This window comes from Aethalodelphis obliquidens, unplaced genomic scaffold (genome assembly GCF_003676395.1).
Source record: "Aethalodelphis obliquidens isolate GAN/ISIS:26980383/991018 unplaced genomic scaffold, ASM367639v1 scaffold21, whole genome shotgun sequence".
Classification (NCBI taxonomy): Eukaryota; Metazoa; Chordata; class Mammalia; order Artiodactyla; family Delphinidae; genus Aethalodelphis; species Aethalodelphis obliquidens.
Genome location: NW_020837965.1, coordinates 6,527,400 through 6,550,158, shown reverse-complemented (window position 1 = coordinate 6,550,158; position 22,759 = coordinate 6,527,400). Strand labels below are relative to the sequence as shown.

General features: G+C 35.1%; 1 protein-coding gene across 5 annotated transcripts in view; it reads left to right on the top strand.

The window, feature by feature from the left end:
• Positions 1-22,759, top strand: part of CEP128 (centrosomal protein 128) — a 438,638-nt gene that overhangs the window by 74,204 nt on the left and 341,675 nt on the right. For all 5 annotated transcript variants that reach the window (XM_027120216.1, XM_027120215.1, XM_027120217.1 and 2 more), the window contains one exon: positions 21,578-21,664. In XM_027120216.1, coding sequence (XP_026976017.1) covers positions 21,578-21,664 — 87 coding nt within the window. The remainder of the gene's footprint in view (positions 1-21,577; positions 21,665-22,759) is intronic.

Sequence of the window (22,759 nt, the reverse complement as noted above, 5' to 3'; positions counted from 1 at the left end):
CTGTTGACTAATTCCAGACGCTTTTCGTCGAGTGCTGCTTTCAGTTGGTCTAATTGGGAGCAGTACTTCTTGGAATTAATCGTTTGGTTTTCCGGAAAAAGCTCGTAATAGAGGACTCCCTTCCATTCCCACCATGTACACAACTTCACCTTCTTTGGATGAAGACCGGCCTTTGGTGTGGCTGATGGTGGTTCGTTTCACTTGCCCCACCATCTCTTCCGTTCCACATTGTTGTACAGTATCCACTTTTCATCACCCATCACAATTTGTTTTAAAAACAGAACATTTTCGTTATGTTTAAGTAGAGAATCGCATGGGGAAATATGGTCAAGAAGGTTTTTTTTGCTTAGCTTATGTGGAACCCAAACATCAAAGCGATTAACGTAACCAAGCTGGTGCAAATGATTTTCAATGCTTGATTTGGATATTTTGAATATGTGAGCTATCTCCTATGTGGTGTAACGTTGATTGTTCTCTATAAATGTCTCTATTTGATCACTATCAACTTCAACTGGTCTACCCGACCCTGGAGCATTGACCAGTGAGAAATCTCCAGCACAAAACTTCGCAAACCACTTTGGACATGTTCACTTAGTCACAGTGCCTTGTCCATACACTGTACAAATCTTTTTCTGTGTTTCAGTTGCATTTTTACCTTTCTTGAAATAATAAATCATAATAGGCCGAAAACATTGTTTTTTTTCTTCCATCTTCAATATTAAAATGGCTATACAAAAATTCACCAGTTTTGGTAAGTTTGTTTTAAAATGCACACTGATATGACAGCTGTCACAATACAGTCTAACAAAATTGTTTCGAATGAAGTTAAAGACAACTAAGTGCTACTGGAGCCATCTTACGGAAAAAAACAAATGCACTTTTTGGTCAACCCAATACATTTAGGTCTTTAATCCATTTTGAGTTATTTTTGTGTATGGTGTTAGAGAATGTTCAAATTCCATTCTTTTACAGGTAGCTGTCCAATTTTCCCAGCACCACTCATATAGCTCTTTTAAATTTTGAATGGTTGTTCTCTGAACTTTTACTAATTGCATTCAAATATTAAGCCTGTAACCATCAGTCTTTCCTTGTTGAACCAGTGTGAAAACAATAAAGTGTTTGTTTAACATTAGGGTACATTTATCGTCTTACTAATTCCTTTTGATCAGACACTTGATAGTAAGGTAACTTTGATTAGTTAAATTTAGCGGCATGAGGTAGGAACGGACATGATGAAAGAGGTATTTATTAGACGGTAAGCCCAAATGAGAACTCTTTTGCAGGTACAGAATTTACATAAATCTTAGATAACATTTCTAACTCTTGACTATGGCATCTTGGGAATTCCTGACTTGTTTTTCTTATTAGCTCTTTCTTATAAATTGAATGTTATTTGTTCAATTGAATTCCATAAAATGAAAATCATGAGATAAATGCTGGGTGTATATTTGTATATGTTTTTCAGAGCATTTTGTAGCATATTAAAATACTAGTTCCCTGATCTTCCCCCACCAAGAATATTCCATGCTTGCATATAACCTAAAGTGAATCAGGTTCCTTAAGGTTTAAAACTGTTTCATGGAGAATGGGGCAGGCAGGGCATGGAATCTTAATAGAAGATAGTGAAGTCTAAGTGAGGAATTGAGTGTAATGTGGGAGCTAGGCTCAGTGGTTTTCAGTCTGTGCTCTGATAGAAAACCAGATTATGTGAGTCTTGTCAATAAAATAAGGCCATATACAGAAAAATTAATTGATAGATTTATTTCCCCCAGTATTTTCCTTCATCTTTTGGCATCTGTATCAATTGTGAAAAACCTAATGAACAAATAGCTATTCATTCCTTCCCAGAAATGTCATTGTGGCTCCAGAGATGCTGACTGATATGGCTACTTCAACTAAGAAAAGCCTTGGGTACTGTTTATTAATGTATTTAGAGTGGACTCATTAAGGGAGAAGCTTCCACTGAAGCCAAGAATGTTTTCCTAATGTCCTCTTAATAGCTTTACCATCTCCCTTGAGACTTCTGAGCCAGTTCAGAGGAGATCCTAGTCCGCTAAATGTTTTAACATGGCCTCCTTAACCCTTTCTCCCGCTCTTCCTTTAGAGACTCCCCTACTTGATTTGGAATTATGGAGGCCTTTCTGAGTCTGCTAGATTTTAGACTCCCTTCACTTACCTTTCCAAGGATGAATTACAAAACTTTTGTAGGTATGCCCCACATTTTCACATATTTACTTCATAGTGTAAGCTTCCCTTTCCCAATTGATATTATTAGATACTTTTTTTTTAAGTGCACATTAAATCACCCTCACATTGAACATACCAATAGCCTCCCTGGACGTTGAGAAAAAACAGTGGAATTTACAAGTAAAGGAGAGTTTAAAAGTAAAACACAAGTTCTGAGGAAAGCACAAGGAAAGCTCGGAGGAGGCACCTCAGTTTTGCAATTGTTGGGATATGAGCTGGAGAATTCAGTCCTTTGTCAGGCTTAGGTGACCAGGTGGAGTATAATAGGCAGAGAGTGACCCAGGCAGGGTTACACACAGGGCCCCAGACTAACAAGGGGCTGAAAGCACTGACTATCACACCAGAAAAACCACATATGTACTACTCTGTAGGAGAACGTGCGTAGCAAGGGAAAATTCAAAAACTTATGCTCTAGTGTTCGTTCTTTAGGGGGTGAAACTGTGTGTGTAGAAGAAATTTGGGCCTTATTTTGAGTCATGATTTTTATTCTTTTAATGAACCTTAATCCCATTGACTATTTTTCTCCTTCTTCTGCAAAGATGGCTTTTTTTCTTTTCACTGTTCAGTTTCTGGTAATATATACTGTGTGAGGTGAGGTTTTTAGTCTCAGATTATTACTGTTAATTACCATTTCTTGATATATTGTTGCTTTTAATTGTACTTGTTTGGAGAATTTTTTATTTCTAGCATTTAACATAGTAGGCTCTGAATAAATATTTGTTGAATTCTTTAAGTAGTGACCGTACTGATGCATTGGTTTTTAAAATAAATTTATCTATTTATTTATTTATATTTTTGGCTGCGTTGGGTCTTCGTTGCTGCGCACGGGCTTTCTCTAGTTGCAACGAGCAGGGGCTACTCTTCGTCGCGGTGCATGGTCTTCTCATTGTGGTGGCTTTTCTTGCTGCAGAGCACGGGCTCTAGGTGCGTGGGCTTCAGTAGTTGTGGCGTGCGGGCTCAGTAGTTGTGGCTCACGGGCTCTAGAGCGCAGGCTCAGTAGTTGTGCCGCACGGGCTTAGTTGCTCCGCAGCATGTGGGATCTTCCTGGACCAGGACTCAAACTTGTGTCCCCTGCACTGGCAGGCGGATTGTTAACCACTATGCCACCAGGGAAGACCCTGATGCATTGTTTTGATCCAATGTTTAACTAGTTTTGTTTCTCATATGGTTGTTTTCTTTTAACATTTGCATTTAGTATAAAAAGTATTTTTTACATTTAATTTAAATAAATGCATAACTAAATGTGTTCCTATCATAAATGCTTGTACAAATAGCCTCTTTTTTTAAATGCATCTTTATTTATTTATTTGCTTGGCTCATTTTTTCCCTGTTTCTTCCCCTCTGTTCTTTTCACCATCAATCACTACCCCTACTCCCTAAAATAAAAAGAACTAGTGTAAACAGCCTGGGATATCCCTTTATATTTTTCTTTGTGCTCTTAATTATCCTGGACAGATACGTATAAACTATTAATATATACACCTTTGTGTGTGTGTATATATATATATATATAGGGGCTTTTTTTGGTATGTTTTTATTTTAATAAAAACTGATGACATTGTATATACATTTCTGCATCTTGCTTTCTTCTCTCATCAATACTTTCTGGAAATTCCTCCAACTAGCTGATGTTGTTCCAACTTAATCTTTTATTACCATGGACAGATCTTTTATTATAATAGATGTTACCAGATTATTTTTCCAAATGGTTCTGACTCTCCACGTTTCTGTCAGCAAAATGGCTGAGAATGGCCCTTTTCCCCGCATTCCTACTGTTAATAGTGGTTATAATTCTTTTTAATTTTTGCCAAGCTGATGAGGATTAAGTGTTAACTCATTTTTATGTTTATTTGCATTTCCTATTAGTGAATTTGAACATCTTTTCACAGATTTGCTGGCAGTTTTCATTTGTGCCTATACAGATGGCCTGTTTATAAATTTTGCTCATTTAAAAATACTGGATTATTTGAGTTTTCTTCCAGGAATTTAACTTTTTTAATGGCAGGAGGAAGGAGTCTTAAGTTATTTCTTATGTGACTGATGAGTTGCCTCAGCATCCTTTCTGAATAATTTCTTCTTTTCTCTCTGGTTTAAATGCCACTTCTGCTTTACAGTGTTGCATGATATCTGAGTTCTATGTGCTTTGATCTGTTTGTCTATCCCTGAACTGATAACATGTTGTCTCCATTATTAGAGCTTTCATTATAATTTGGTAAATGATAATGAAAGTCTCTTGTCATGTTCCATGAAAAATTCTGCGGGCATTTTGATTGTAATTGTATTAGATATGTAGATTAATTTGAAGAGAAGGTGTTTTCTAATGTTCTTCAATAATGTTTTATAATTGTCTTATAACAATCTCGTACATCTTAGACTTATTCCTTGGTACCTTATGGTTTTTCTTTTTAATTGTTTGTGGGGAATATTTTCTTTTATTGCAACTCTGATTGGTTATTTGTAGTATACAGGAGTGCAGTTGGTTTTGTATGTGGCTCTTTAATCCAGCATTTTTGCTTAATGATCTTATTAGCTCTTATAATTTGTTAGTAGCTTTACTGACGTATTGTCTACTGTGTAGCTAATCATATCATTTGAAATTAACGGCAATTTAATTTCTTTCCTTATAATTCTTCTTTTGTTGTGGTTTTATTGCACTGGCTAGAAACTCAAATGCAATGTTGAATATAAGCAAAGATAGCAAGAATCCTTGTTTTACTCTGATATTTATAGAAATGCTTCTAAAGTGTTAACCTTATGGTTTGGTGTTTGCTCCTGGTTTTGAGTGCTATCCTTTATCAGATAGAGAATATTGCCTTCTATTTGTGGGTTGCCAAGAGAGGTTGATTTTTTAAAAAACGATGAATGGGTTGTGAAATTTATCAAATATTCTTGCTGCTGTCTTTCTCTTTAAATATTTAAATACATTTGACTCTATCAGTAGATTCTGAGCTCTCCTTGCATTCCTGAGAGCTTTATTTGGCCATAATGTATTATTTTTTTGTACATTGCTGAATTAATTTCCTTGTCTTTTCTTTAGTATGTTTATATTTATGTTTATGATTGAGATCAGTTGTATGTTCTTTGCATTACCTTTTTTGGTTTTGAAAGCAAGGTTACATTAATCTCATAAAATGAATTAGATAGATTCCTTCTTTTTCTCTTCCCTGGCTGTTTAAGAGAAGGATTGTTTATTTCTTGAATGTGTGTTAAAATTCACTCATGTAATCATTGGTACCTGTTGTCTTCTTGGTGGCTGAGAGTTTCAACTTCTTCAGTATTTTTTGGTTTATATCAATATAACCTTTTTATTTTTTAAGTCAGTTTGGTAATTATTCCTGATTTTTTTTTTTTTTTTTTTGCGGTATGCCGGCCTCTTACTGTTGTGGCCTCTTCTGTTGCGGAGCACAGGCTCCGGACGCGCACGCTCAGCGGCCATGGCTCACGGGCCTAGCTGCTCCGCGGCACGTGGGATCTTCCCGGACCGGGATACGAAGCCGTGTCCCCTGCATCGGCAGGCGGACTCCTAACTACTGCGCCACGAGGGAAGCCCTCCTGATTTTATAAGTTATCCATTTTGTTGTGTTTTGATATTTAAAGAAGCATTCATAAGCCCTGCTATATTATTTTTTCAATCTTGTACTGAAGCTGTGTATCCTTTCTCTTTAATATTATTTATTTTTTTCTCTTTTTCTTTATTAGTCTTACTAGACATGATTATTTTATTAGTTTTCGTTTTGACTAGCTTTGTTTATTACTTCATCAACTTCTGCCTTTAATGCTATTGCTTTTTTTCTGATTTTTCATTTTTAGGATTGCTGTTTTATTTTTCAGACTTGCAAGTTAAATAATTGACTTGTCTGTTTTTTAAAATAAATGCTGTAAATTCATGAACAAATTACCCTGTGTTTTGAGATGCTATTATTTTATGATAGTTTATTTCTAAATTTCATAATTTCTGTTATGGTTTCTTCCATAATTCAAGACTTAGGAGTGCCTTTTGGAATTTTCAAATATGTATGTATGCTTAATTTTTAACTTTTTACAATTTATCTTTAAATTTCTTTGAAATTTGTTGAAACTTCCCATTTGGTTTAGTACCATTGTTGGTTATTTGGTATTTTATGAGTAAAAAAATTAAACATTTTCTGGGTTTTTTTTTTAATGTTTATGTGTGACGCTACAAATTTTTCTAAGAAATACATATTCCAGGCACAGTGATTTCCTCTTATTGTCTTATTCGACCATTTTTCTTCTGATTCTCAGTGTAACTTATCCTTTTTCATCCTTCAGGTTTAATTGCCACCTCTTCAGAGAAAACTTTCCTGCCCCCTTTTCTAAAATAGCCCCTTTCTGCCCCGTTGTTCCTTGTCATTGTCATGTTACTTTATTTTTTAATAGTACTTTACATCACCTATAGTTGTGATTTGTCTACTTATGTTATTGTGTGTCTTGTCATATAGCATAACTACTTAGGTTACTGTATTGAATAGTTCTTCCTCCACTGGCAGGAACTTCATCCATCATGCCTGTTTCTGGGGCTGTGGTATGGTGTTTATCACACCACAGACATTCTGTGAATAGTCATTGGAAAATGAAGGCTGCTTTCAAATGTAAATAACCACTTAGCTGCATATAATGTTCTTGGTAAAAAAAAAGAAAGTTTTCTTTCGAAGGTTTGTATACATTTTTGTATTATTCTGTGGATCTTATTCTTGCAGAGCAGAAAGTGCAAATCAACAAATTTTAACTTCTTTGAAGTTTAATATGTAACAGTTTAAATGATTTAAACCAAATCCCACATTCTTCAAGAATTCAGACAATCACAATTAAGTTTTAAATATTTCAACTTTATAAAAACATTTTGTTATAGATTACTGTTTTTTCAAATTATGTCAAAAATTTAGGACAGCTGGATTTCTGCTCTCTTTGTGTCTAGCAGATAAAGTTAGAAAAAGAATTAGAGCTGCACAGATACATGAAATCTAAAAGTAAGACCTCTTGAAATAATTATGGATTTCTGAAACCATGTTAATTCAGCTGTGTGGATGTAGATAAATGACACTTTATGGAATTTTCCCATTATGGGTCAATAGCTGGTGCTGATTGACTTGGGTTTGGGGACATTGCAAATAATGGACAGAAAAGACTTTTTAAGAGACTTTGCAGATACAGTTTTTTCTTTTGTAATTTTCAAGACGTGTGTAAGGAAAGTTCTTTTAAGGTTTTTCACATAATTTGCATTACATGTTTCAAATTTTGATGATAAAAATCATAGGATAAATACTTAGTATGAATGAATTAGTACATGTTTTTGACCACTAGTCGTCAGTATTGAACCATCAGTTGTGACCCTGCAGGCATTGTTTACTAAAGTTGCTAAACTTTGTTGAAAAATGATTATAATATATACACATACCTCATCTCCTAGGGCTCCCTGAAAATACACTTGGCCACAGATATTGCAACGTGAAAAATCTAATTATTTAACTATTGCTATTTGAAAACTTAAATTTGAAATGATGTTGCTTTCCACTGTTGAAAAATAAAATATGACGTATGGAGTATTACATATTAAGACATCTGTTCTATTTAACACTAAAACTGTCATTTCTATGCCTTTTGGTCAGAGTTTCTCTGAGGCTTTCTATTCAGGGTTATAATTCCTTTCTTCCTCTCTCTCTCCCTCCTGCTGAGGAAAAATCTTTTTATGTGTAGTAAAACAAAGACTACAATTTGATATGAGAGTTTATTTCACTGGAGTCATATAGTCTTATGCCATTTTCCACATTTCATATTTCTAAGCTATACAGAAGTATACCAAAGATATGTTCTCTAAATTTTTATATTATATAGATCTAAAACACTTTTCCCTAGTTATCATTTTCTTCTCCTTAATAATCATTGCCTTTGCACCCTGTTGTCTACTCACCCCAGTTATATTTATTTTCCACTGATGTTCTAATGCTGTTTGTTCTTCGTCTGGCTAATCTTGTTTGTTTTTCTTTACTTGTTAGAAAAGCATTTTTTTTAGCTCTGTCATGACTCATTGCATTTCTAGTGAATTTACATTTTTATTCAGTACCCTGGATCCTTTTTCTTTCTTTCTTTCTTCCTTCCTTCCTCCCTCTCTCCCTCCCTCCCTTTCTTTCTTTCTTTTCTTCCTTCCTCCCTTCCTTCCTTCCTCTCTTCCTTCCTTCCTTTCTTCCTTTTTTTCTCTCATTTTTTATACTGCAGCTGTAGTTTTATTTATTTCTCAAGAAAAGAGAAACTGCTTAGGTTTTTCTAACATACCCTTGCCCATATTATGACCAGGTTAGAACAGTATTTGCAGCTGTAACCTTATTATGTAGTTTTTTGGTGGGCCTCATATGGCAGTGAGAAAAAGTTACGCCTTTTCATGTTTATTTTCTGAGGTTGAGAACCTGAAGTGCTGCTCACCAGTATCAGTCTTGGATGGGGATCAAGTCAGAGTGATTCTGTGATTCAGAGCCACAAAGCCTGGGCAGACTTGGTCTCTGGAGCTCCATTTCCTGATCCTTCCCCTCCTGACTTGTGAACTTGTATAGAAGTTGCTAAACCTTACCTCTTTGTGTGGTTCATCTTAATAAGTAGTTCATATGATTTATTTCTTTTTAAAAAGATGGCTACTTATCTTGATAGTAAAATAATTTTAGTTTTATATGAAAAATTTTTTGTGTTTCTTTTATGTCCTCGCTGTCTCTGTTTCTTCCGTTCTTCACATCCAGTTCATCATTAAATTCTGTCAGCTCTATCTTGAAAATATTTTAAATGATAACAACTCACTCCTTTTATCACTTCTACTCTCATTTATCATCCTGTGACTCTTGTCTCCTGCCTGGGCTAGTGGAGTAGCCTCCTTGCTTCCATTCTTACTTCCCTGCAGTCTTTTCCCCATAGAATCAGATAATGCCACTTCTTTCTTCAAAACCCTTCAGTGCTTTCTTTATCACATTCAGGATGAAATCTAAAATCTTCAGCCTAAAAGGCCCCTCTGAGGTGGTCCCTGCCTGCCATCTTACTCTGATTCTGTCATTCTTCCACTTGCCTACTCTAGGCCAACTACACTCGCCTGGCTTTTCCATGGACATGTCAGGCACCCTCCTGCTTCTGGACATTTGTACTTTCCATTCCCAGAGCCAGGGATTTTCAACTCTGAAAACAGTTGCATTGCTTATGCCCTCCTATCACTCAGAGCTCTACTTCAGAAAGGCCTTATTAGTTATTCTACATAATACACCCCTTCTTCACTCCTGAGCCCCTTACACTGCTGTATTTTTTTTCTTTATAACACTTCTCCTTACTTGTCATCTGTCAGCTCTCTGTCCCCCTGAGCAGAATGTAGGCTTTATGAAGGAAGGCACTTAGTCTGTTTTGCTCATTGCTGTATCTCCAGCACCTAGAACAGTGCCTGGCATAGGTCTAGTAAGTGTTTCTTGAAGGAATGAATGTTATATGCTATGTTGTCAGAACTATTCATAGTGAAATATTCATTTGGCCAATACCCTCATGGACCTACCATGTGCCAGGTGCTGTGCTGGGGACTAGGGATTTTAAAATACTTAAAATGATGTATTGCTCTTTAGGGCTCTCAGTTTAGTTGGGAAAATAGAAATGTTAACAGTCATTGTAATTCAATAAGTGTGTTATTTCAGCTTTGCATAGACTCTAGACTAGCCCGTACAGGAAATAGTTACCCCTTCTCTGCCCTTTGGAAAATTTGGGTGAAAGAGATTGTGCATTTTCAAATTATTTTAGGCAGTTCTTTTATGAATGTGATTCTACCCTGTGGCTTATTGCTACTTGATAAGCACTTTACCAATCTGTGGCTGAAATACTAATTTAAATTCTGACCCACTATACTTTTGATTCACAACATAGCTCTTTGTCTTATTTTATGCCATGCTAATTATTTTCTTCTCTCTTTTATGTTTGTTACCTGTGGATTATTTTTTTCTTTGCAAGGTTAAATACTTTTTTTCTGTAAGGTTGTGAAAACTCTGTTAATGTCAACATGCTGAAAGAAAGGAAGTAGATGGAAACAAATGACTGGATATTAGGGGGTTTGTCTTTCACAGCTGGTTGAACACTATTTGGCACAGCTGGAAATGCGCAAGTCCCAGACATATCGTGTTCTTTAGTCTTCTTCCTTAGCCTTTTCCTTGATTCCCCCCCCCCTTGCCTCACATGCCCACCCACTTATTTAACATAAAGTCTATTTTATTAGGCTTTGATCATTTAGATGACAACAAAACACTTTATTCTTTGTGTGGAAAGTATTTTTTTCCCTGAACTTCTTACAGAAGTTGGAAGAGATCTTAGATGTTGTCTCTTTCAACCTTGTACTCATCCAGTACTTGAATTTCCATTCACAGTGCAAACTTCCTGCATGGTTTGTGGATATTAAGGACAAGTCTCCACAAGCCATGCTATCTTTTTCGTATTGGGAAATATTGAGAATAATAGCTAGCTGGATTAAAGAATGTTCCATTTTGATACTGTTTTTCAGGGGGTTACTGTTTAATATTGATAAAACAAAAGCTGAACATTTAGAAATGTATTCCACATCAGAGAAGAGGTAACATGTCAATTGTTAGCCTGCTGGTTAAGGCCTTTGGATTCCTTTGAAGGGTGCAGTTCTGTGAGAGGATGTGTGTATGTAAGTTGTCCTGAAATTCTTATAGTCTCATTTCTATATAATTAACACTCATGTCATGTCTTGTTAGGCTTTTTACTTTATAAAAAAAAATTACCTAAGGCTTTTAATCATTACATGCTTGTAATGTACTTTCTATCCTCTTTCACCTCCCCATTTCAACTTTCTCCAAAATTCTCCCATGTATACTAACTTACATTTTCTTATTATTCAAGTGTTTTCGAATAGTGTGCATTTTTCAGGGTGTCTTTCTGGGTTGATCACTTTGCTTATAGTTTCCTTGGTCCTACCCTCATTGAAGTTAGTCCTCATACAATTTTTTTTCTCTTTTTTTTTTTTCCTGCTTATTTGCTCTCGGTTCTCGAAGAGTTACTACTTATTCTATTAGGGCCATTATGGTCTCCGACTCATTTTTTGTTTCACCTGTTCTTTCAGCATATGCATAGGAGTTCTTATAAAGCATCTTGAATTCTCATTGGAAATAGTTGAGATTTACATTATAGATAAATACTCACATTGCTTCTGTGAGTTGCATTTAAATCTGACACATATTTTATGTTCATACTACATATGATTAGATCTCAAAGTATTGTTTAATCACATTTCTTTTCCTATGTGTGCATATTTTTTCTTGCCAATATTGTCATTGTAAATTATAACAAATAAGGCTAGCATGAGTCTGTGTGAGTCCCTTTGTGTAGGGACTGTATGAAAATAGACATTTAATTTTGTTAATGCTATGATGATGATGAAAAATGTTTGTGTTCTTGTTGACTGAACAGCTGTCTGACAATAGACTGAGATTTTCTGAGTGCAGGACTTGTTTAATTTCTACTTTATGCTTTTCTTGAAGAGTGGAATGTTTCTATCTATGTTTTCAGCAAATTTATCCTAGACCATCTGTTTATAAAGCCCTATTTCCGTCATTATCAATTAATATTTATTGGGTAACTACTGAGTGCATAGTAATATTGTGCAAACAAAGATGACTTTGCTACAAATAGGCTTATTCATAGATTTGGTACTGTTTTATTTTGATTAGAAAAAAGCAAAAGAAACAACCCCCTCTCCCCCAAAATCCAAAGGCGTAAAATAATACCCTCTAACTCTGAACAATGAAAGATGTTGTATATTTACAGGACATTCTGCTCAAATACATATAAAACTTGAGAAATTCTAAATTAAATTTCCATAATTATCTATGATCTTCTGTTTGTCAACAATTCTAACTCCGTGGTCCTGCATTTAGAAAGTCAAATGAAGTATCATATTGCTCTGGGATTTCTAATAAAACTATGAGTCTCTTTTTTGAGAGGAAACTACTCAGATAAAAACAGACCCTCCACTAAGAGTGGTTGCTTTTTGATTTTGAAGGAAATCCTGGAAAGTGTACTTGTTGGGCTCACATTTAACTTTACTTGCAAGATTTTTATTAAGTAGAAGATTGCATAAAAATACAATCCATTCCAGTAAAAGCAATGGCATTTAGGAGAATAATACTCATTACCATTGTTGCTTTTGAATTAAAGAAGTCAAAGGACTTATATGTCTTTTCAGCATACCAACTTTGTAGGCAATAATTAAGGTTTTGTTTTGCAGATTGGCAAATTTAATAACGTTTGAAGAATGAAATCCTGACACTAGTCAATAGGGGTTTTACTTTTGCATTATTTTTATAGTCATGGTAATGGATTTTCGCTGATTCATCCATGGTCTCTGGCCTGCTTAGTCTTACATGTGGCCTTTGGCTAAGGTTTAGGGTAAAGGCTATGGCCATGGAAGAGAGCAAAGGGAATTGGTTCTCGTGGTGATTGAACCCATGGCCTTGGCTGGCTTCATTGGCACAGGGTACCCTATCCAGTCACAGACTCCATAAATATGGACGTAGTGGAACCAGTGAGTTTATTTATTTATCAGGGAAAATAGGTCAGTAATATGTGCTCATCTGTTCTACCACAATAATTACTATAAAGCTTTTTGGATTCCTGAAATAATGATCACCTTATCATAAGAAGAAGGAGAAAAAAAAAAAAAAAAGAAAAAGACATCTAGACCATTCTCAAAGAGAAGCTTTGAGTTTTATGTTTCAAAACCTCAGGTATCTTTAAAGAACATTATTTAGGATTACACTTACCATCAGAAGTAATACCAATGTACTTAACTACTGATAAATCTTACTTAACCACATGATACCTGATATTACTCTACTCTTTGCAAAACAAGGATGGTTGCAACTTGTGACTCTACTCACTATGTGCTTACCACTTCCATCTGGAAAATACACATAGTTCACCTGGCAGCAAGTCTTTAGAATCTCTCCCTTTGATATCCCCAAAATCTGTATGGTGTCATAATGGTGATGATCAATATTGGATTCTCTTCTGACTTCTGTCACGCAGTTCTACTTTCACTTATTAAAGTGTTTTAAAATCGTAGATGTTGGTATGGAATTTTTGTTCCTTGGTATTGCCTGAAAAATAAATTTCTTTGAATAATTTAAGTAACAATCACTTAGCTATTTCTGAGATATTGGTTCAGGGATTTAGAATATGAATGTATTGTTTTCTGCCTTGAAAAGAAACTTAATTTTTTGTTTTGTTTTGTTTTGGTTTTTGTTGGCACAGATGATCCCCAACTGGATGAACTTAAAGGCTAAAATTTTCCATGACTTTAGCTAGTTTTCATGTGGGAGGAATCTCTAACTTGATTTAGGAAAAAACAAAATTTAGAAATTCACAGAACTTGACAGAAATAAAATCTATGTTAATTTAAAAGAGTAGTATTAGTTATGAGCAATAAAATCCTGCTGTATTATGTGTATATATTCCTTTTCAAAATGCGTATTTTTCTATTGATGTTTGGTTTTGGAGCTGTGATTTAGGTTTACAGAAGAGAATTTTGGAAATGGACACCAGATTTTTATATTAAAAAAAAATTCCGGTTAAGTCAGGTTCCAATTACAGTGTTTTATACATACTGAGTACTTAGTAATGTTTTTCCTTGATTTGAAATATAACATGTCCTTAAGGCTATTTAAGTTTTTAAAATACATAAACATAGACAACTTATAACTTCAGTTTATAGCTTATGTGGTCTAATTTGGATCAGAATATCACTATATTGTGAAGCTTAAAATATTTGCTGATTTTTATTTTGTACCTACATGAAGAATGATTGTAAACTAGATGACTGTGAAGTCATGAAAAGACATAGAGGAAGCTTAAAGGCATATTACTAAGTGAAAGAAGCTAATTTGAAAAGATCACATACTGTAGGATTTCGACTGCATGACATTCTGGAAAAAAAAATATGGACATAGTAAAAACATCATTGGTTACCAGGAGATGGGGTAGGAAGGGGAGAGGTGAATAGGTGGAGCACAGAGGATTTTTAGGACAGTGAAAATACTCTGTATGATCCTATAATGATGAATACATGTCATTACATATTTGACCAACCCATAGAATGTTCAACAGCAAGAGTGAACCCTGTGTAAACCATGGACTTTGGGTGATTATGATGCATCAATTTAGGTTCATCACTTGTAACAAAGGTGGAGGTTTTGTTGGAGGATGTTGATAGTGGGGGAGATTATGCATGTGTGTGGGCTGAGTGTATATGGGAACTGTCTGTACCTTCCTCTCAATTTTGCTGTGAACTTAAAACTGCTCTAAAAAAATAGTCTTTAAAAAAATAATATATATATATATATATATGTATATACATATATATATTAAGAGCAACTATTTTATAATTCTCAGTAACATGACTGTTTCATTCTTTATTGTTACGGGAACAATATGACTTAAAAGTTTGTACCTTTAATATAATATTACAGACCTATTGTTCAATATGAGCACAGACTTGTTTTTCTATAGTCCTGTTGGTTTACCAGTGAATCATCTACATATTCTTGCCCTTGTGACCAAAGGCATGCAATTGTAGTGCTGCTGAGTGATTAGGATAAGACAGGATAGCTTATGTTCATAATTTTTTTTTTTTGTTTTGGAAATTTCAGTGGCCTGTGTGGGTGTTAACATGTGACCTTTATTTCATTCCAGCTCCATCATTCTTACCCAAGCTTGCTGGTCCATTTAAAGTAGACAAAGGGCCTTTAATTCCCTATTTGTTCTACATTTTTGAGTGTGTTATTTTTTAGAGCCTCTTGATAAACATGCCTGTTGTCAAAGTTGTGGCAGTTTTTATGGTCAGATGAGAGGTCTACAAACATTTTCTTTTTCTCCTTTCCCCTACTCTTTAAAAGGAAAGGCTGTATTTTTTTTATTATATTTGTGAGAATTCCAAATCATCTACCTCTAAAGAACTGCAGTAGTACAATACTCAATATGTTAGTCTTTTTAATGGAAATAGGCACACTTAAGGAAAAGAAGAAAAATTGTTGTTATTAGAAATTTAAATGTGCTCCAGGGACCCTCTATTAAGGTTCAGTGTTGTTGCTGTGATCTTAAATGTGTAAAAGACAATCTGAATCCGGGAGCAGGGCACATGATAGCTTTATAGCTGAACTGCTTTTAAGAAAAAAACAAGCTTTAAAGGGCAAAATAACATAGTAATAGAAATTCATTGGCATGTGATTTTTTTCCTCTTTTTATAGCTGCTTTTACTGGGTCAGTTTTAATATAATTCTAAATTGTTTGATCTAAGTCAAATGGAAAAGAAATCCAGTGCAGCCTTACACACTTAAAAAAGGTAGTAAATGAGTTAAAGTTTGTTATAAGATTTGAAGAAATGACTTGTAATTTTGATTTAGTTAATTTTAAAACTATTTCTCATTGACTGTTATCTGTGTTTCCGAAATTTAAAGTGCATTATATTTACTAGGTCTTAAGAGTTAGATTTTCTTTCTTTGTCTTTCATTTTAAACTAGATAATATAGAAAATGGGTTCAGTGTTCTGGGCTAGAATATTGCTTGTGTGTTGTTTACTGGTTTATGTTGTATAGGTAGGTTTAAAGTTAATAGGTGTGGGCTTCCCTGGTGGCACAGTGGTTGAGAGTCAGCCTGCCGAGGCAGGGGACACGGGTTTGTGCCCCGGTCCGGAAAGATCCCGCATGCCGCGGAGCAGCTGGGCCCATGAGCCGTGGCCGCTGAGCCTGCGCGTCCGGTGCCTGTGCTCCACAATGGCAGAGGCCACAGCAGTGAGAGGCCCGCGTACCGCAAAAAAAAAAAAAAAGTTAATAGGTGTGTTATAGGTTGTTTAAAGTTTGACTTTTCTAAATGATAAGGTGGAAATATAGTAATTTGCTTTGGGTTGCTCCTCAGTACCTGACTTCTGTTCCTGTGCTGAAAACAATAGAATTTAAGTTCTCATTGCCTCAATTTTCCAAGACTTACATATCCTTAGAGTATTAGCTACAGTAGAGACATATATTATTTTGGAAAAGTGATATTATAAATAACTGGTCAGATGTACAAGGTGGAAAGTTCAGAGGAAAGGAAATTTTATCGCAAAATCTTAGATATCCAAGAGAATTAGAGGTTCTTTTATTCAACAGCTCATACGTGGAAATTCAAATTAAAAAAAAAATAGTTGACTTTCAGAAGAACTATGTTTTTATAGGGCATAATTCCATGTACTAGAAAACACAGTTTGATTAAAGTTCAGCTTGTTGATTTTTATTCCTTTCACATCAAGTAAAATTACTAATATTTATACTAATTATAAGAAATGAAGATTAAATATCTATTAGTATGAGAAAGAAAATAATTATTTCTCAACCGCCCTTTAAGGGGAATGGATCCTGGTAACAGGTCTTTTCTTTGTGTGGTGAGGAAAATGGGGTACTGGGCATGGTAATCAGTGTCGGCATTCAAAATTGAGAACTGGGGCTTCCCTGTGCCGTGGAGCGGCTGGGCCCGTGAGCCACGGCCGCTGAGCCTGCACATCCGGAGCCTGTGCTCCGTAATGGGAGAGGCCACAACAGCGAGAGGCCCGCGTACCGCCAAAAAAAAAAAAAAAAAAAAATTGAGAACTGGAATAGAGGCACACTGCTCGGCGTAAGTCGGGGAGGGAGATTTAGAAGCCTGTTGGGAAGGCCCAGAAGCTGCAAAGAAACTGAACAGTGAAGCTGAAGAAGATGTAGGGAAACAAGGGGGAAGGAGAATTCCTGGTTAGTGGAGTAGCCCAGGAGAGTTAGGATTATATAGAGACTTGATGAGTGTACTCCATCCACCGATATGGTCTTATGTAAATTCTGTATCACTCATTAATGTTTTTGGTGTAAGTAGGTTATCTGGAGGTGACTGCAAAGGGGTTCAGCGTTCTACTTAGTGGTGAGCACTGGGCTATGAGTTAACTTACTAGGAATCTGGGTTGCATTAGGCATAAGGTTTGATGGGGGAAAAGCTTGTAGGCCAAAAAAGTACTGATAATGTTATAGTTGGTCTGATTTTGAGCTAAAATTGGTGGGTAAAACTTTAAGGATACTTGCATAGCCTCAAATTATCTACCAAAATATTTGTTCATTACTTTAGTGATTTTAACATAGTTCTACATATTCTTTGATATTCTCCCTCTGGGAGGTAGAACTTAATTCTTCTCCCTTTGAGTGTGGGCTGGACTTAATGACTTGCTTCTAACAGAGTCTGGAAAGGAAAGAATACTAACTTTATGGCAGGAAGATTTGGCAGACACCACACTACCGTAATCAAGCTATCAAGGTTAACATCACTAGTCCTGAGTCATGTTGATATCACATACCCACCAGTGTGATGCATTGAGAACGGCTTACCTCTATGGTATTCTGTTCCCAAATTTATGAGCTTTGTCTAATCATGAGAAGACATCAGAAAAACCCAAATTGAGGGACAGTCTACAAAATACCTGACTTGAAGATACCTGAAATATTTTCGAAAATGTTGAAATCATAAAAGCAAGGAAAGATTGAAAAACTTTTCCAGATTGGAGGAGACTAAAGAGACAAGCTGCTCTGAAGTATCTTGGAACAAAAAAGAACATTTGATAGTTGAGTAAAGTCTGTAGCTTTTGGTTTTGTAACAGTGTTAACATCTTAGTTTCAATAAACTTACCTTGGTTATGGAAGATGTTACTTTTAGGGGAAGCTAAGTGAAAAGTATATGGGAACTCTGAGCTGTCTTTACAACTGTTCTGTAAATCTGAATTATTTAAAAAATAAAAAAACTTAAACCTATTCAGAGTATTTTTTTCTAAGGAAGAGACTAAAATGATGACTTTGAAAACAGGAAAGGATTATTAACTCTTTGACTTAAACCCCCAAGTAAATATTTATTTTCCAACATCACTACACCGTAATAATTGTTTTTACAGAAAGAAAGGCAACTTGGTGCTTGAGAAAATATGGTGGTTAAGAAAGATGAGAGAAATCTGGAAAACTTTCATATATGTGATGAACAGAATTGGCCAATTGCAAAGTGAAGTTGTTATTTAGGAATTATAAAGGGATATTTATTCATCCATTCGATAACATATGTTTACCACCTAAAATGTGTCAAGTATTGTGTTAGAGTTAAAATATGATCATGACAGATGAGGTCCCTGGCCTTCTGAAGCTTACACCTTAGTGACACCAAATCTTTTATATTACTCTTTGGAAATGTAAACCTCTAGATAAACAACAATTATTTGTATGTCTATCTAAGTAAAAATAAGCATATAAATGAATTAAGCACATTTTAATAGACTTAATCAAAATAAAGTATGTAAACACTTGGGAAATGTTAATATGTCTTTCTTGTTTTTTTGATGTAAAATGTAATAGGATTTTTAAAATGTAAGTTTTGGAACTCATGAGAAAGGGACAGAAATGGATTAATTCCAGTTAGTAAAATGGAAAAATTTCTTCACTGGAGAATTTTTGGGGTTTAAATTCTTAGTAAGTTAAACTCCTAGAGTTGCAGCATGCAGTTAAGTCAAGTTTTAAAAGCTTAGCAGGTGATTCCTTCTGTTTCTCGTACCTCAGTAAGCAGAGGACACAGGTGGAAACAACTTGGAACATGAAGAGATGTACAGAATCACACTGGAAGGATCTTAGCAGCTACTGTTTGAAGGTTGCAGAGTCTTCCAAGGTAGATTTTGAATTTGGCTTTGGAAGTGAATGGCTCTTATATTTGGGACAAGCCCATCTTGTTTGAAGTTGCTTATGGCCTTAAGTGATGTCACCGGGTTTGGGTGAGCCTTCACTGCATACTCATTTGGAGTGGCTTCTGCCCAGGAGTTTGAATCCAGAATGGGAGGCTGACTATTTACAGTTTGATGAAATTTATCAACTGCATGAGGAAGTCTTCCTCATAATCTCCTCTCTGTGGAAAAACCCAGGCTGGTTTTTAGTTCAATGAAAAAATATTGACTGAATCCATGAACCTTGAAAAAATAGTATTTTGTTTGTTTAAAAAACAGCAGCATGCTTTCTACAGTAACTTACTTCTAGACTAGCACTAGATTAAGTTTTAGAGAACCTGCAAATATATATTTGATATGAAAAATATACTTGGCAATAAAAGGTGTATGACATAACTGGAAAAAAAATATTGAAAAGATAACCAGTTAAGTTTAACTCATTAAAGAAAAACAGGTGATGGGGCTAGGTTGAATGATGATGTTGAGGAATAAGATAGTTCAAATATTGTAAAATGAATTGATGAAAAGTATAGCAACAATTCATATCTTTTTAAAAAATATTTCTCCCTCCTTCTCTCTCCCTCTTCCTCTCCCTCTCTGTCACAGAAACACACACACACACATATTAGATGGAGTTAGACCGAGGAAGCATGGAAAAAATGAAGATGCCAGCAGTAATTTTCAAGTTTCTAGGATAATTTCGTTCAGGAAAAATTTATAAACACATCCCACCAGCCAAAACTGAATAGATTATACATACTTAAGTAAATATTATTACAAATTCCACTTAGGCTACAGTAAAGAACAAATAATAAACATCAAAATCATTTGATAGCTACCTACCTGAAAAGCATTATGTTTTGTAATACTTTATCAATTGTTAACAATTTAGTAATCATAATAGTTGTCTTTTATTGTATATTTTAATGCTTTATAAGTATAAAATTATTTAGTCTTCATATCCACCCTATAAGCTTGATATTGTTTCAACGTGGAGAGGCAGTGCCATTCAGTGGTTTAGAGGCACACAGCCTGAGTCTATGTCCTGACTCTGTCACGAGCTTGGTGAATGACCTTGGGCAAGTTATTCAACTCCTTGTAGCCCCAACTTCCCTCTTAATAAAATGGACTTAATGGGCTTCCCTGGTGGCGCAGTGGTTGAGAGTACACCTGCCGATGCAGGGGACACGGGTTCGTGCCCCGGTCTGGGAAGATCCCACATGCCGTGGAATGGCTAGGCCCGTGAGCCATGGCCACTGAGCCTGCACGTCCGGAGCCTGTGCTCCGCAACGGGAGAGGCCACAACAGTGAGAGACCCGCGTACCGCAAAAAAAAAAAAAAAAAGGACTTAATAATAACTCATGGAACCATCATAAAGATTAAATGTATATATTCAATATATGTAATGTGTTTATTTAATATATGTAAGAAGAAGAAGAATGCCCAGACATAGTAAACACTATATTATTTATACTCAAATCAAAATTATTTTTATTTGATGGTGTCTCTCTGCGTTTTTACTCAATTGTTTTTTATTAGTGAGAGCAGGAGCCATGCAGAGGGAGCTGTAATCTCATGGGTAGGGGGGACATTGTTATTTTATATATGCATATATATGCACTTTGGAGATATATGTTGGATATGTGAGTTAATGAAATTGGAATATGATTGATTATACTTGCATCAAAACAGTTTTAACATGTTTTGCTGTTTGCCTAAAAATAGTTTTTCTATTGAGCATCATAGAACTTGTTGGAAAAGACTTCTGGAAATTTGGCTTTTCTCAACTTAGATGGCCTCTACACATACACCTTTTTAAGTCTAAATGCTAAGTGTCGAATTTTTTTTTAAACAAATGGAATGTCTTTTAGATGTTATGAAAGATTGCTCTTAATATAATTTTTTTTCCTTAAGTTTAATTTTGTTTTAACATAGAAACAAACACTTATGTGGTTAACTTTTGGAATTTGTATTATCTTAAAGTTCCTTTTTTTCCAATTTATTAAAGAGAGAAAAATGTAGAAAAGAATGCTTTTCTTTGCTCTTTGTGAAAGTATGGTTGAAGAGCAAGTTATATGTTGTGATAAAATGTCATGTATGTGATAATGATGCAACAAGCATGTTTCTACCTTGATATTTTTTCAGAATTTGAAAAACTAGTGAACTGGTTTTAGGTATTATGTCAAAATTGTTGAGCTGATAATATAACTTTTAAATACTATTATTTCGGCAGGTAAAATTTGTTTGTTTCCAAGAAAACTGTTAGCTGTCTAAGCTCTCTAAATGTGTTACAAAATTCCTAAAGATGGGAAAAAGTGAAACTAAGTGGAACTTGATTAGGTAGATCGGGAAGTTTATATTTGAGCCCCAATGAAGTGATCTTATGACTTCAGTGAATGAGCAGGTTGTAATTCCTGTGTATATTTTGTACAATTCATAATCATCTTCCTCAGCCTTTTCTTAATAGATCCTAGTAATATCTTTCAGTTTTATATGTATTTTGGAATAATACTGATTTTCCCATGTCTTTCTTTCTAGGCATTGAAGAAACAAGAAGCTAAAGCAGAGGAGAATGAGGGAGTAGTGAAAAATAAGCTAAGACAAAGTGAAACTGAAAAGAGTAAAGTAAGATTTTGAAAATTAACATTTTTTTTAAAGTTTTGAATTTTATTTAATTTATCTTTTTATACAGCAGGTTCGTATTACTTATCTATTTAATACATATTGGCGTATATATGTCAATCCCAGTCTCCCAATTCATCCCACCACAACCACCACCCCTGCCATTATCCCCTTGGTGTCCATACGTTTGTTCTCTACATCTGTGTCTCAATTTCTGCCCTGCAAACTGGTTCATCTGTACCATTTTTCTACGTTCCACATATATGCGTTAATATATGGTATTTGTTTTTCTGACTTACTTCACTCTGTATGACAGTCTCTAGATCCATGCACGTCTCTACAAATGACCCAATTTTGTTCCTTTTTATGGATGAATAATATTCCATTGTATATATGTACCACATCTTCTTTATCCGTTCGTCTGTCGATGGGCATTTAGGTTGCTTCCATGACCTGGCAATCGTAAATAGTGCTGCAACAAACACTGTGGTGCATGTGTCTTTTTGAATTATGGTTTTCTCTGGGTATATGCCCAGTAGTGGGATTACTGGGTCATATGGTAATTCTATTTTTAGTTAATTTTAAGAAACCTCCATACTGTTCTCCATAGTGGCTGTATCAATTTACATTCCCACAAACAGTGCAAGAGGGTCCCCTTTTCTCCACACCCTCTCCAGCATTTGTTGTTTGTAGATTTTCTGATGATGCCCTTTCTAACTGGTGTGAGGTGATACCTCATTGTAGTTTTGATTTGCATTTCTCTAATAATTAGTGATGTTGAGCAGCTTTTCATGTGCTTCTTGGCCGTCTGTATGTCTTATTTGGAGAACTGTCTATTTAGGTCTTCTGCCCATTTTTTGATTGGGTTGTTTGTTTTTTTTAATATTGAGCTGCATGAGCTGTTTATATATTTTGGAGGTTAATCCTTTGTCCATTGCTTCATTTGCAAATATTTTCTCCCATTCTGAGGTTTGTCTTTTCATCTTGTTTGTAGTTTCCTTTGCTGTGCAAAAGCTTTTAAGTTTCATTAGGTCCCATTTGTTTATTTTTGTTTTTATTTCCATTACTCTAGGAAGTAGATCAAAAAAGATCTTGCTG